The sequence below is a fragment of the Homarus americanus genome, unplaced genomic scaffold, assembly GCF_018991925.1.
Source record: "Homarus americanus isolate GMGI-L3 unplaced genomic scaffold, GMGI_Hamer_2.0 scaffold29020, whole genome shotgun sequence".
In the NCBI taxonomy this organism is placed as follows: domain Eukaryota; kingdom Metazoa; phylum Arthropoda; class Malacostraca; order Decapoda; family Nephropidae; genus Homarus; species Homarus americanus.
In genome coordinates this window covers 84,106-97,368 of record NW_024724569.1, presented here as the reverse complement: position 1 = coordinate 97,368, position 13,263 = coordinate 84,106, and the positions used below count along the sequence as shown (strand labels likewise).

The window sequence follows — 13,263 nt, the reverse complement described above, 5'->3', positions numbered from 1 at the left end:
ACGATGATGTGGTGATGTAGTGGTGTCGACGGTGTGGTAAAGGTGTGTGGGTTTTTTTTCCTATATGTGTAAATTGACTTCTGAAATCACAGGTGGCGGGGTCCAGAATATAGATGGAAGTACACTGCTCATTATTTAATCTACATGTTAATTAAGACGGTAACAGGTGATTAGTATAGGTGTATGTGTGTGTGTGTGTTTACAAGCGTTCATCTTTGTATATATATTCAATGAGTACGGTATGTGGTCTTCTTTAGATCTGTGTAATAATAATAATAATAATGAATAAGAAGAAGAAGAAGATTAACCACAAATATACACCGGCCAGCCATACGATGTAAATAAAACAAAAGCCTCATACATCACGGGTATAAAAGACATAATGTACAGTGCCGTAAATACATTTGTGTACGGACATGTTTACGAGGATGTGTGTGGTGGTTCAGTGAATTCATCAGCAGTACGTATGTCTGTGAGCAGCAAAATATACACCACCTCTTCTAGGAACCGTGTATAAGACTCACTTACTTCACCCACCCTCCCTCCCTCCCTCCCTCCCAGGACCCCACACGACAACACAACACCTCTTTAAAATTAGCTCCCCCTCCTAACACACCTAACACCTGTAACATCACATATTGTGTTTCAAAATTCACACTTTGTTGTTCATATGTCACTCAGGTCAACGCCGAGAGCTCGATAGTGTTACGCGGCGGTGTACAAAACCTATGACAGCGTGACGACCATTAGTTGTGGTGTAACGTTGATGGATGTCTGTTTAATGTGTTGCACCTGGCGCCCGTCCCGACACCTCACCCTTCCACACGGCCAGGTGTTCCTCTGTCCCTCCTTCTTTCCGCTCCCTCTCTCCTCCCTTCCTCCCTCCCTTCTTCTCTTCCTCCTTCCCTTCCTCCCTCTCTCCCTCTCTGTCTTTTCCTGTCTCCTCCTTTCCCCTTTCCTTTCCACTCGCCTTTCTTTTCGTCCCCTCTTCCTTCGTGTCAAGCTATCCTCTATCCCTCTCTCTCCCTCTCTCTCTCTCTCTCCCTCTCTCTTTGCCTTCTTTCTCTCTCTTGTTTCCTTAGGGATCCTTTTCTTAGTTCAGGGTCATGTTATCGCTGGCCTGGGAGGGTGAGGAACGTTGGAGGACGCCTTGAGAGATCCTTCAAGTATCTTTCAGTCCTGGAGGATATTGTCACCTGCATGATCACGAGGCCAAGTCATTTAGGCCAATCAGGTGTGTCATGTTTACATCTTCGTCACCTGTTGTTTACAAATGCAAATTAGAGGAGTTAAAGATAGAATAATGATAGAGAAAGAAGATGAAAAATAAACAATAATTCTTTCTTGTTTTCTTTCCTTTCTCTCTCTGTTCATATACCGGACCTCCATATCCCGGACCCTCGATATACCGGACTTTCATTAGATGGAAGTTTTACATCTAAGGATCCCTCGATATAACGGATTTCCTTCCCCATTATAGTCCGTTAAGTAGAGGTTTCACGATATCAAACACGCTAAACAAAATAAAGACACTCCCAAACTCCGACCATTTATCCACAATACACCCCTCCCCCCTCCCCCCAACACTGACCAACTCACTCAAGGTGTCAAAGTGCTCACTCCTCCCTCGATCGGGTTGAAGTGAAGGCCTCGTGTCTGGTGAGTGTTGACAGACTGTTTATTATATATGTCAACAAAAACAATGCATATGAATGTGTTACCAAGTAGAGGTAGTGGGGTGGGGTGGGGTGGGGTGGGGTAGGGCGTATCTCCCCCTCCAATGTCCCTCCTCCCTTGGTCCCCCTTCCCTTCCCTCCCTTCCCCCTCCTACCTTTCAGTTTTGTATATAATGAGTCAGGACTCATGACACATATCACTCACCTCCTGCTCTCCCTCACACGTACAGCTTCACCACCGTCACCCAGTGTCTGTTGACTCATCATGAAGGTCCTGTTGGTATGTAATCTCACTCACTCACTTATCTCACACAATAATGGTTGCCCTTCGTGTAACGAGGATGACCGGCCCAAAGGCCACCTAGGCTTGAATTTGTTTAAGGTGTAGAAACTGTCGCCAACACAACAACCACACCCTAAGTTAACGAGCTGCATGGCCCATTGTCAAGGAATAGTCCGAGAAGACCGGACAACTCGCCAACTGCACTGGTTAACCATTACCCCAGAACACGATCCGCAAATAGATTAACGTCTAGGTAGACAGAGGCAAATGGCGTAAAGAAACTTGCCTCAAACTTATCATTGTTTACACCACATAAGTTTTATTTAAGTTATTCTCAATATACCTTATAATATTTACCTTATACCTTAAGATATATGGCTGGGAACTGGAACTTATACTCCCTGTAACTCACGTCATCTAACTTACCTTTCAAGCAAATTCTAATTATATCTTAAGGTGTCTATAATATATCAGATAGTTTCTTATGATAACTAAAATTTTCTTGAGTTTAATTGTATAGTTAATATACTTGAGGAATACGTTTGAAATATATCTTTGCTATATTTTACGATATCTTATTTATATCTTAGATCCTGTTCTGATAACTTACAATTCTGGGTCAGGATATTTCAAGGTGTTGTGTTCAATGTTTCTGGTAATAACTGGAGACACTCCTACAAGGGCTCAGTGAGTCCTTGATCACTGACAGACACAGTATTGTAGCACTGTGATGGATTACAGAAAACGGACACTCGTCGGTGGGTGGAGGAGAAACTAGTGTGTCTCCAGAAGCGAGAGTCTGTCCTGCCCTGATGACTGTGTTCTGTCATGTGTCTTTATGACCTTTAATAATGAAGCCAGGCATTAACTTATTGTTGTTATTGTTACAGATGATGGTTGTGTTGGTCGTGGTAGCCATGGCCGCCGCCCTTCATTCAGACATCATTGACATCGACGAGGCCGACATGGAGCACGAGCAGGAGGGCGTCCCAGGCACGGTCGTCAAGGGCGAGTACTCGTGGGTAGCGCCCGACGGTAGCGAGCACGAGATCAAGTACGTCGCCGACCACTTAGGATACCGTGTCGTCGAGGACAACGCCTGAAGTAGTCGAAACTGATGATGTCAAGGTACCATAAGGAGGCGAGGAGTAGGAGTAGGGGTAAGAGGAGAGGGAGTAGGAGGGGGAGGAGGAGTAGGAGGGAGTGAAGTAGGGGTCAGCACCTCTACTGTTATCATCCTCGTCCACAAGGTTTATTTGGTCTCGTCATAACACAGCACTACTACAGGTGAATTATAAGAGTTTAATTACATATCATATAATAAAGTTTATAGTGAGTATTATTACGACTTTCTCTTATTGATCTACCTGACATTATTAAAAAATGGGAAAGGTCTTTAGTGTTTTAACCCTTTGAAGACGATGATCTAACCCTTTGAGGACGATGATCTAACCCTTTGAGGACGATAGTATATGCCTTTCGTCCTCAAAGAGTTAATATCAGAGAAAAAATTTAACTCTCACCTTTTTAATCAAAGTCATCAGAGTATCCATAATGACATAGGTTCAAAATCTCTAAAGTTCGTAAGACAAAATTATATATAAATGAACCTGAATGTTTGATCTAGGTAAAAAAAAACACAAAGAAAACATTCAACATTAGTTTTAACATTATACACAGGGTCTTCAACTAAACATATGTACACTCACTGCTAGACAAGACAAAGGTATAGAATTATCTGATTTATTTTCGAAAGATCTTGAATGTTTTGTCTTGTCTGTCTTAGTCTGTCTCTTGTAAATGGTCAATATATATACAGACAGAGACACTCAGTAACTCAGTAGCAGTGTGGAGGTGATGACACGAAGTATGACAACACAAGCTGAGTATGTGTGGTCTGTGGCAGGGGTGTGTGTGTGTGTGTGTGTGTGTGTGTGTGCTGCTTCGGGTGTCGGGGCAGTGAGTGGCGGGGCAGTGGGTGGCAGAGCAGTGGGTGTCGGAACAGTGGGTGGCGGGGCAGTGGGTGTCGGAACAGTGGGTGACGGGGCAGTTGGGTGGCAGGGCAGCGGAATGGTGTTGTCTAATGTGAATCTGGGTGGAGTCATGTGACAAGATGGCGGTGCAGCTGTCACATGCAGGAGGGTGAGTGATGTTGTTGGGGTCTCAAGATGGCGTCCTCCTCCAAGAGAGAGAGAGAGAGAGAGAGAGAGCTGTGTAGTTCTTTCTAGCTAATTGATGACTATGTTAAACAACGGTTGTCCATCTGCTTGACTTACGATCGCTCTATTGGACATTCATGTTTGTGTGTGTGTGTGTACGTATCCCATCACCTCTTTCTCGTCCATGTAAGAAGTGTTTATTCCTCACAGACTAATATATAAGTTATTACACCTACAAGACACACACACACACACACACACACTTCCTCCTGTCACCAGCCAGACGAAGAGCACCTCGCCTCCATCACACGGGGATGTGACGGGATGGCCAGGCTCCTCCCTCGAGCATCTACCAAAAACAAGCTCCTATAAGTTATCTACGATTACTTTTTATCTCCGTTTGTGTCCCATATTAAGAATGTAATTGTGTTAACGGGAAGAAGGAGGGGGAGGAGGGGAAGGAGGAGGAGGAAAGTGTAAAAACATGTGTGTTGAAGGCGAGCGAGGCGTTGTGTGAGGCTGTGTTAATGTCGGACACTCCCTCCCTCGACTTACCTCCTCCACTCACTCATCTCTCGCTACTTCCCTCTGCCACTGTCGCCTCTGTCACCTCGGCGCCAAAGGGGTGGGCGCCGGAGCCAAACAGCCCGCTAATTTGTTCTTAATTTGCATAAACACCGCCCTACATTAGCTCCCATACCCCCGCGCGCCACGCCTTTACAGTTTTTGCAATTTTTGTCAACCAAGTTGCAGCAGCAGCAGCGGTGCTCTGCCAAAGCTCAAATATCTCGTTTTCTGTTGGGCTCGACTCCTGAGGGCAGACTACCGTGTACAGTGTGTTGTCGCACCTGTGAAGCGCCAGCCGCCACTACCACAATAACTCCCAGGTGCTTGATGGCCCCAGGTGATACCTCGCCAGAAAGAGGAGGAGGAGGAGGAGGAGGAGGACCTAGCTCGCTGAAATATCACCTCGAGAACCTAAGTAAGCGGCAGCCAGGGGGAGAGGAGCTCCTTCAAATAATCAGAAAGTGTAACTTACACCAGAAACAGTGATGCTCAGAGGAGATAAGCTCTTTCCCTCCTACCCCGCGGCCAACACTGTCACTGAACCGCAGCCCACCATCACAGGCGTATCCCGGCCTCTCCAAGCTGGCGACTTTGGCCCTTGAAACATTCCCTTCTAAGGCACAAATAAACCACCTCAATAGACATGTTTATGCCCCTTTCTGCCAGGCAACACCCCGAGGCAACTATGCAAATGTTAAAAATCGGGAAGTAAATTAAAGTCAGGACCCAAGTCTATCTGTGCAGTATTGCCAAGCGCCTCCTCCCCTCTCTTCCCTCTATTTTTTAACAATGTTTTTATACTCGTTAGTTTTATTAACATTATACAAACATTAATACAACATACATGTATACCTTCATAAAGTTAATACAGTACCTTATGTATTTCATCTAATATATGACTATGAAATAAAAGAATTTGTTATAATATTTATGTTATTTTTTATGCATAGATACAAACAAAACAGATAAAATCACTATAAATATTCTTTAGTCCTTTATCATTCATCTTCTTCCTACAAAACTTCCTTCTATGCTTAGTCACATTGCTCTCAGCGTCAATATGTTCTGCAAGTCTATGAGAAAGATAATCAATGAGACAAGGTGAGATACAGGTGTTTTAATTAGTACATTGATTGACGTAGGTGAGGCCAGCACACTACGTCACTCAGGTGTTGTCATTAGTAATAGAATCTATCTTCTGATAAACCTAAACCAAGTCAGGTATATTGAAAACTGGTTTAGTTAGACACAAAACATTTTATACATGGACTTAGGTTATTAATGTACGACTATTTAAGAGTTAACTAACCACTTGTTACGTGTAGTGTGTAAAGGTGATTGAGTGTTAGTTGGTTAATGACTCAGTGGTTAGTTTAGTTAAATCATTTTGGTTTTGTTTTGTCTTGTGTAAAGCATAATTTGATAAGAAGTGTTTTTTTTATGATATTAAATATTGAAGTCACTCGACCACGAACAGCCAATTAGCTCACAAGGTTGTTAAGGGCGGCAGGAATTGATTGAGCATGTGTGTGTGTGTGAGTGTGTCAAGAAGACGACGTTTACATTGTGTCAATAAGCCAAGAACACAATAAATGAGACAGATTATTAGAGACTTCCAGACATTCATTAGATTTAAGAGACTTATTTATTTACAAGTTTGACACTGTGATAACTCATGGCACACAGGTGAGTAGTCGGTGGTCAGGTAGTTAAGGCAGAGTACATCTACGGGGCGTCACTTGAAGGGGGTAGCGGGAGGAGGCAGTGCTCACGGGAGGGTCAGAGCCGAAGTGCAAAAGGTACTCTAAGATCCAACACTTCCGAAACGTCAAATATATCAAAAATCATCATCATCATCATCATCATCATCATCATCATCATCACTATCATTACTTTCATTGGAGTAACTCTCATCGCTGTTGCTGTCGAAGGAGATGGTGTTTGAGGTCAGATAGCGGAAATGGTCGCTGCCAGGAGCGACTTGATGATTTGGGTTCGATCTCACTAGGTACCAGCCATTAGTGACGGCCACAGCCACAGCAGCCACCATTACTAATACCTGTAGGAGGAGAACACGAAGTAGGTACAGTCATTCATTAAATATACAGGTATGTGAACTCAGGTAGATGGAAGGAGTAAACTAAAACTGGCATTTTAATTAACAGGTGTAAAATTATGGTTAGGTTAGGTTAGGTTAGGTTTGGTTAGGTTCGACAGGTTATATGTGTGTGATGAAAGAATTAGTAAGATGGGTGGACAGACATATTAACGGAGAGAGAGAGAGAGAGATCATTGGTATGTAGGTCTTCAAGTTACTGACACAAGTTATGTTTGTGTTATGGTCCTGTTGCTGTGATCACCATTAAGCAGGATCGAACACCATTAAGCAGGATCGAACACCATTAAGCAGGATCGAACACCATTAAACAGGATCGAACACCATTAAACAAGAAGAAATAAGGAGATAATATTCTCTCCATCTCACTCGTCTGGGATCTTGTTGGGTCTCACGCACACACACACACACACACACACACACACACACCTGTACTGTACAATGAGACAGAAAACGGCCGTAACTCCCTGATAGAAGGTACTCGCCCACCTTACCTACACCGTATTCACAGACAGACACACGAACACACAAGACAGATACACGAACACAAAGAACAGAAACACGAACACACAGGACAGACACACGAACACACAGAACAGACACACGAACACACAGGACAGACACACGAACACACAGGACAGACACACGAACACACAGAACAGACACACGAACACACAGGACAGACACACGAACACACAGGACAGACACACGAATACACAGGACAGACACACGAACACACAGGACAGACACACGAACACACAGACCCAAGACCGAAGATTCTCAGCTGTACGAAGAGGAGGAGCTACAATTCTTCACTGCGTCCAGGGATCGACCACCCGGATTCTTGGTTTGCGAGTAGATCTGCCACCCGCTGAGCTATACAGAGAATTTATTGTGAGGTTGTGGAGGTGTGTTGGAGGTGTGAGGTTGTGGAGGTGTGATGGAGGTGTGAGGTTGTGGAGGTGTGTTGGAGAGTGTGATGGAGGTGTGAGGTGGTGTGTGGAGTGTGTTGGAGGTGTGATGGTGTGATGAGGTGTGGGGTTGTGATGGAGGTGTGGGTTGGAGGTGTGTGGGTGTGGAGGTGGAGGTGTGGAGGTGTGAGGTGTGTGAGGAGGTGTGAGGTTGTGGAGGTGTGAGGTTGTGGAGGTGTAGGTTGTGGAGGTGTGAGGGTGTGGAGGTGTGGGGTGTGGAGGTGTGATGGAGGTGTGATGGAGGTTGTGGAGGTGTGGAGGTTGTCTTGTTGTGGGGTTGTGGAGGTGTGGTTGTGAGGTGTGAGGTTGTGGAGGTGTGAGGGTGTGAGGTTGTGGAGGTGTGATGGAGGTGTGATGGAGGTGATGGAGGTGTGATGGAGGTTGTGGAGGTGTGTTGGAGGTGTGATGGAGGTGTGATGGAGGTGTGAGGTTGTGGTGGTGTGATGGAGGTGTGAGGTTGTGGAGGTGTGAGGGTTGTGGAGGTGTGATGGAGGTGTGAGTTTGTGGAGGTGTGAGGTTGTGGAGGTGTGATGGAGGTGTGGGGTTGTGGAGGTGTGGGGTTGTGGAGGTGTAAGGTTGTGGAGGTGTGTGTGGGGTGTGGGGTGTGGAGGTGTGATGGAGGTGTGATGGAGGTTGTGGGGTGAGGTTGTCTTGTTGTGAGGTTGTGGAGGTGTAAGGTTGTGGAGGTGTGAGGTTGTGGAGGTGTGATGGAGGTGTGAGGTTGTGGAGGTTGTGGAGGTGTGATGGAGGTGTGAGGTTGTGGTGGTGTGATGGAGGTGTGATGGAGGTTGTGGAGGTGTGAGGTTGTGGAGGTTGTGGGTTTGTGGAGGTGTGATGGAGGTTGTGGGCTGTGAGGTTGTGGAGGTTGTGGAGGTGTAAGGTTGTGGAGGTTGTGGAGGTGTAAGGTTGTGGAGGTGTGGGGTTGTGGTGGTGTGATGGAGGTGTGATGGAGGTTGTGGAGGTGTGAGGTTGTGGAGGTTGTGGAGGTGTAAGGTTGTGGAGGTGTGAGGTTGTGGTGGTGTGATGGAGGTGTGATGGAGGTTGTGGAGGTTATGGGCTGTGAGGTTGTGGAGGTTGTGGAGGTTGTGGAGGTGTAAGGTTGTGGAGGTGTGAGGTTGTGGTGGTGTGATGGAGGTGTGAGGTTGTGGAGGTGTGAGGTTGTGGAGGTTGTGGGGTGTTAGGTTGTGGAGATGTTGGGTTGTGGGAAGGTTGTGGAGGTGTGATGGAGGTGTGAGGTTGTGGAGGTGTGAGGTTGTGGAGGTGTGAGAAAAAGGAGGTGTGAGGTTGTGGTGGTGTGAGGTGGAGGTGTGAGGTTGTGGTGGTGTGATGGAGGTGTGAGGTTGTGGAGGTGTGAGGGTGTTAGGTTGTGGAGGTGTATGGTTGTAGAGGTGTGAGGTTGTGGAGGTGTGAGGTGGGGAGGTGTGGTTGTGGAGGTGTGAGGTTGTGGAGGTGTGAGGTTGTGGTGGTGTGATGGAGGTGTGAGGTTGTGGAGGTGTGAGGTTGTGGAGGTGTTAGGTTGTGGAGGTGTGAGGTTGTGGTGGTGTGATGGAGGTGTGAGGTTGTGGAGGTGTGAGGTTGTGGAGGTGTGAGGTTGTGGAGGTGTGAGGTTGTGGAGGTGAGGTTGTGGTGGTGTGATGGAGGTGTGAGGTTGTGGAGGTGTGAGGTTGTGGAGGTTGTGGAGGTTTGATGGAGGTGTGATGGAGGTTGTGGAGGTGTGAGGTTGTGGGGTTGTGGGGTTTGATGAAGGTGTGAGGTTGTGGAGGTGTGAGGTTGTGGAGGTTGTGGAGGTTTGATGAAGGTGTGATGGAGGTTGTGGGGTGTGAGGTTGTGGAGGTTGTGGAGGTGTGGGTGTGGAGGTGTGAGGTTGTGGAGGTGTGGGGTTGTGGTGGTGTGAGGTTGTGGAGGTGTGAGGTTGTGGTGTGATGATGGGGTGTGGATGTTGTGGAGTTGTGGAGGTGTGGTTGTGGAGGTGTGAGGTTGTGGAGGTGTGGGGTTGTGGAGGTGTGGTTGTGGAGGTGTGAGGTTGTGGAGGTGTGAGGTTGTGGTGGTGTGATGGAGGTGTGAGGTTGTGTGGGGTGTGGGTTGTGTGTTAGGTTGTGGAGTGTGTGAGGTTGTGGTGGTGTGATGGAGGTGTGAGGTTGTGGAGGTGTGAGGTTGTGGAGGTTGTGGAGGTTTGATGGAGGTGTGATGGAGGTTGTGGAGGTGTGAGGTTGTGGAGGTTGTGGAGGTTTGATGAAGGTGTGAGGTTGTGGAGGTGTGGAGGTTGTGGAGGTTGTGGAGGTTTGATGAGGTGTGATGGAGGTTGTGGAGGTGTGAGGTTGTGGAGGTTGTGGAGGTTTGATGGAGGTGTGAGGTTGTGGAGGTGTGAGGTTGTGGAGGTTGTGGAGGTTTGATGAAGGTGTGATGGAGGTTGTGGAGGTGTGAGGTTGTGGAGGTTGTGGAGGTTTGATGGAGGTGTGAGGTTGTGGATGTTTGATGGAGGTGTGAGGTTGTGGAGATTGTGGAGGTTGTGGAGGTTTGATGGAGGTGTGAGGTTGTGGAGGTGTGAGGTTGTGGAGGTTGTGGAGGTTTGATGAAGGTGTGATGGAGGTTGTGGAGGTGTGAGGTTGTGGAGGTTGTGGAGGTTTGATGGAGGTGTGGGTTGTGGATGTTTGATGGAGGTGTGAGGTTGTGGAGATTGTGGAGGTTGTGGTGGTGTGATGGAGGTGTAAGTACAATGCAAAAATAATCACCAGCAGGACTCTCATGGCAGGTGACGCTGACGGTGATGGAGAGTAGGAGGAATGGGTCCATCTGCCAGTGAGGGTCTTATAACCGGGACAGAGAGCGACCTTGAGCCTGCCTGCCTGCCCCCTCTCCCCTCCCCACCCCCACACCTGCCCGCCTCCCCCCCCCCCCTCCACACATACACCAACAAAACATAATTTCTGAGAAGTACCCAAATTAACGTATCCTGCTGACCTTTCATATAAATTCAATCCTCAGGTTTACTACAGAAGGAACCCATCTCCTTCCCTTCCCTTAGGTCCTACACTCCTTAAGACTCTATACGATGATGATTTAATAACCTCATAGTACTTCACATTTAATTCAGGTACAGGAATCTTATTTAAACCATTTAATTCTTTTTACCACATTATCAGGTGAGTTGGAATTTGGGGTAAAATTTTTTATCATTAGCCATTCGAATTAAGTACCTATGCCACCTGTCGTGTACGCTAAATAGGCGTTAGTTAAGGTATCAATTTAATAAAAAGTAGACAGCAGCACGGGCAGGATTATCATGGTCAGTGGTTTTTATGAAGGACTGTTTTGTAAGATTATTCTACAACTGGTTTTGTAAGTATCGTCTTGGGCTCAGGTGTAACTGTTAATGAGTTGTTTAGGTGGTGGGCAGTTGTGGTGACGGTGTTAGTACTTTATTGAGGGTGATTTAGATCGTCCTTGAGGATTCCTTTAAAGGGTGGGTGTTGGTTACTGTGTCGAGAGTGATTGATGATGTGTCTGTCTGTCTGTTTGTCTGTAGTTTTTGCAACGTCATGGTTACTCATCAATTTCCAGTGAACATCATCTTGCTCCACATTCTCCACTACTCATTATAGTAACACAAAGGAGGAACAGAAGATATTGTCTTACTTTTTGTGTGGATTAACTCACCTTAACATTCACACAGAAACACACAAGAAGTATATGTATCCTGTGTGTGTGTGTGTGTGTGTGTCTGTGTCTGTGTCTGTGTCTGTGTGTGTACATGTGTGTGTGTGTGTGTGTGTGTGTACGTGTGTGTGTGTGTGTGTGTGTGTGTGTGTGTGTGTGTGTGTGTCTGTGTCTGTGTCTGTGTCTGTGTGTGTACATGTGTGTGTGTGTGTGTGTGTGTGTACGTGTGTGTGTGTGTGTGTGTGTGTGTACCATTGAGTCACACTTAAGGGCCCCAACGGGTAATCAAGGCTTAAAATCTCATAACTTTTGTCTTTCCCATCAGAATGAATGATAAAGGCTCCACCACCACCACCACCACCAGGAGACCCGTCAGAGGCGATGAAGTAGTAGTTGACGGAGGCAGTAACTTCAGTAGAAGAGTGAAGCCGTGGATTAGGGTTCGCTAAGATGTAAGTGTAAAATTTTCTCTTGATACGTTAAGATGAGAGAACTTTTCGGTAGTGTCTGAGGCGCAAAGTCGACCGTAATTTCTATGACATCAGTTAGGTAAAAGTCTCTCTCTCTCTCTCTCTCTCTCTCTCAGCCCTTCACCCCACCTCCCTGGGTCACCGTTATATCATTTCAGGAAGTATTATCCCAAAGCCCTTACCTTCTTTTCTCTGGTGCCGGATAAGTGACGACCTATCTGACTCAGTGATCTATATCCGTAACTTGCGTCAACCAGATGCTTTTCCACTTAACCTACCTGGGGGAAAAAACTAACGTAATGACCTTTGAGAACCTGACCCTCATTTCTGCCACTTGAAAGGGTTAACGGCGAACGAGAGAGATCAGGTGAAGGTCCGGGAGGGAGAGAGGGAGAGAGGGAGAGGGAGAGGGAGGGAGGGACGTGACTCCTCCCACTTAACTGTCCTTACCACCAAGGACAAACAGACAAGTTACATGTCATTCATTACACATACACACACACCTGGTGAATAAATCCTAATTAGTAATTTTCAACCTGTTTTACCTAATTTACCTGTGTACATTAAAAAGATCTAGTAAATATATCACGTAATGTATTAATTTTCCCTCTAAGATGTACGTCAAGAACAGGTAAACTCATTCATTAATTCTCTTGACATAATTTATTCCAGAAAATATAGAAAAAATGTGTCCTTAATTGAAAAACATTTTGTCTCGTTATGGATCAACATTCAGGTGTCGTGGTACAGGTAAGATGATTGTTTATACACCTGACTGAATTACTACCTTGATTGAAGTGTCTTGTAAATTTAATCTTGTTTATTATCTCCAAATTCGGGAGAGAACTTGATGATGAAGGTAATTTATACGTGTCTCTTTGTTTACACTATTACGTCCATTAAAGAAACAACCTAACTTAACCTAACTTAACCTAATCTAACCTAACCTATTCTAACCTAACTTATCCTAACCTGACCTAACCTATTTAACCGTATACAACTAAAATAAAAACTCTTCCAAGATCATTAAATTAGCTGGGTTTGTTTTGCCTGTTTTAAAAGAACTATATGGTAAACTTACCCCTAACATTATTGGAACAAAACACTTGAGTCTCAGAGCAGAAACTAAGCACTACTAGTACTCCACTATTGAGTCCTCTTCTTCAGAAACAAAATAAATTCGAAATAGGAGATAATGAACAGGTTTGAATCCATAAGGAAAGTTCACCAATAGGAGAGTTTAGTCACGGAGATAATTTATAGCCAAGGTACAGTACGTGAACACCTGAACAATGAACACGAGGATAATATCACCCCAAATGGCAGGTAAGCATTCGGGAATTTGGAAACACAAAGACACAACA

At 45.7% G+C, this 13,263-nt stretch overlaps 1 protein-coding gene and 1 long non-coding RNA gene across 2 annotated transcripts; one reads left to right on the top strand and one right to left on the bottom strand.

Annotated features, from left to right (window-relative positions):
* Window positions 1-1,879: 1,879 nt before the first annotated feature.
* On the top strand, window positions 1,880-3,301 carry LOC121864433 (cuticle protein CP575-like). The gene is made up of 2 exons (XM_042363456.1): window positions 1,880-1,956; window positions 2,850-3,301. Exons 1-2 carry the CDS (start codon window positions 1,942-1,944, stop codon window positions 3,060-3,062), a joined length of 228 nt encoding a protein of 75 aa, XP_042219390.1. The 5' UTR covers window positions 1,880-1,941; the 3' UTR covers window positions 3,063-3,301.
* A 2,486-nt stretch (window positions 3,302-5,787) lies between these two features.
* Window positions 5,788-10,566, bottom strand: LOC121864432. The gene is made up of 2 exons (XR_006088584.1): window positions 10,505-10,566; window positions 5,788-6,744 (listed from the first exon to the last, which is right to left on the bottom strand). It is a non-coding gene; the product is annotated as an uncharacterized LOC121864432 (long non-coding RNA).
* Window positions 10,567-13,263: the final 2,697 nt, after the last annotated feature.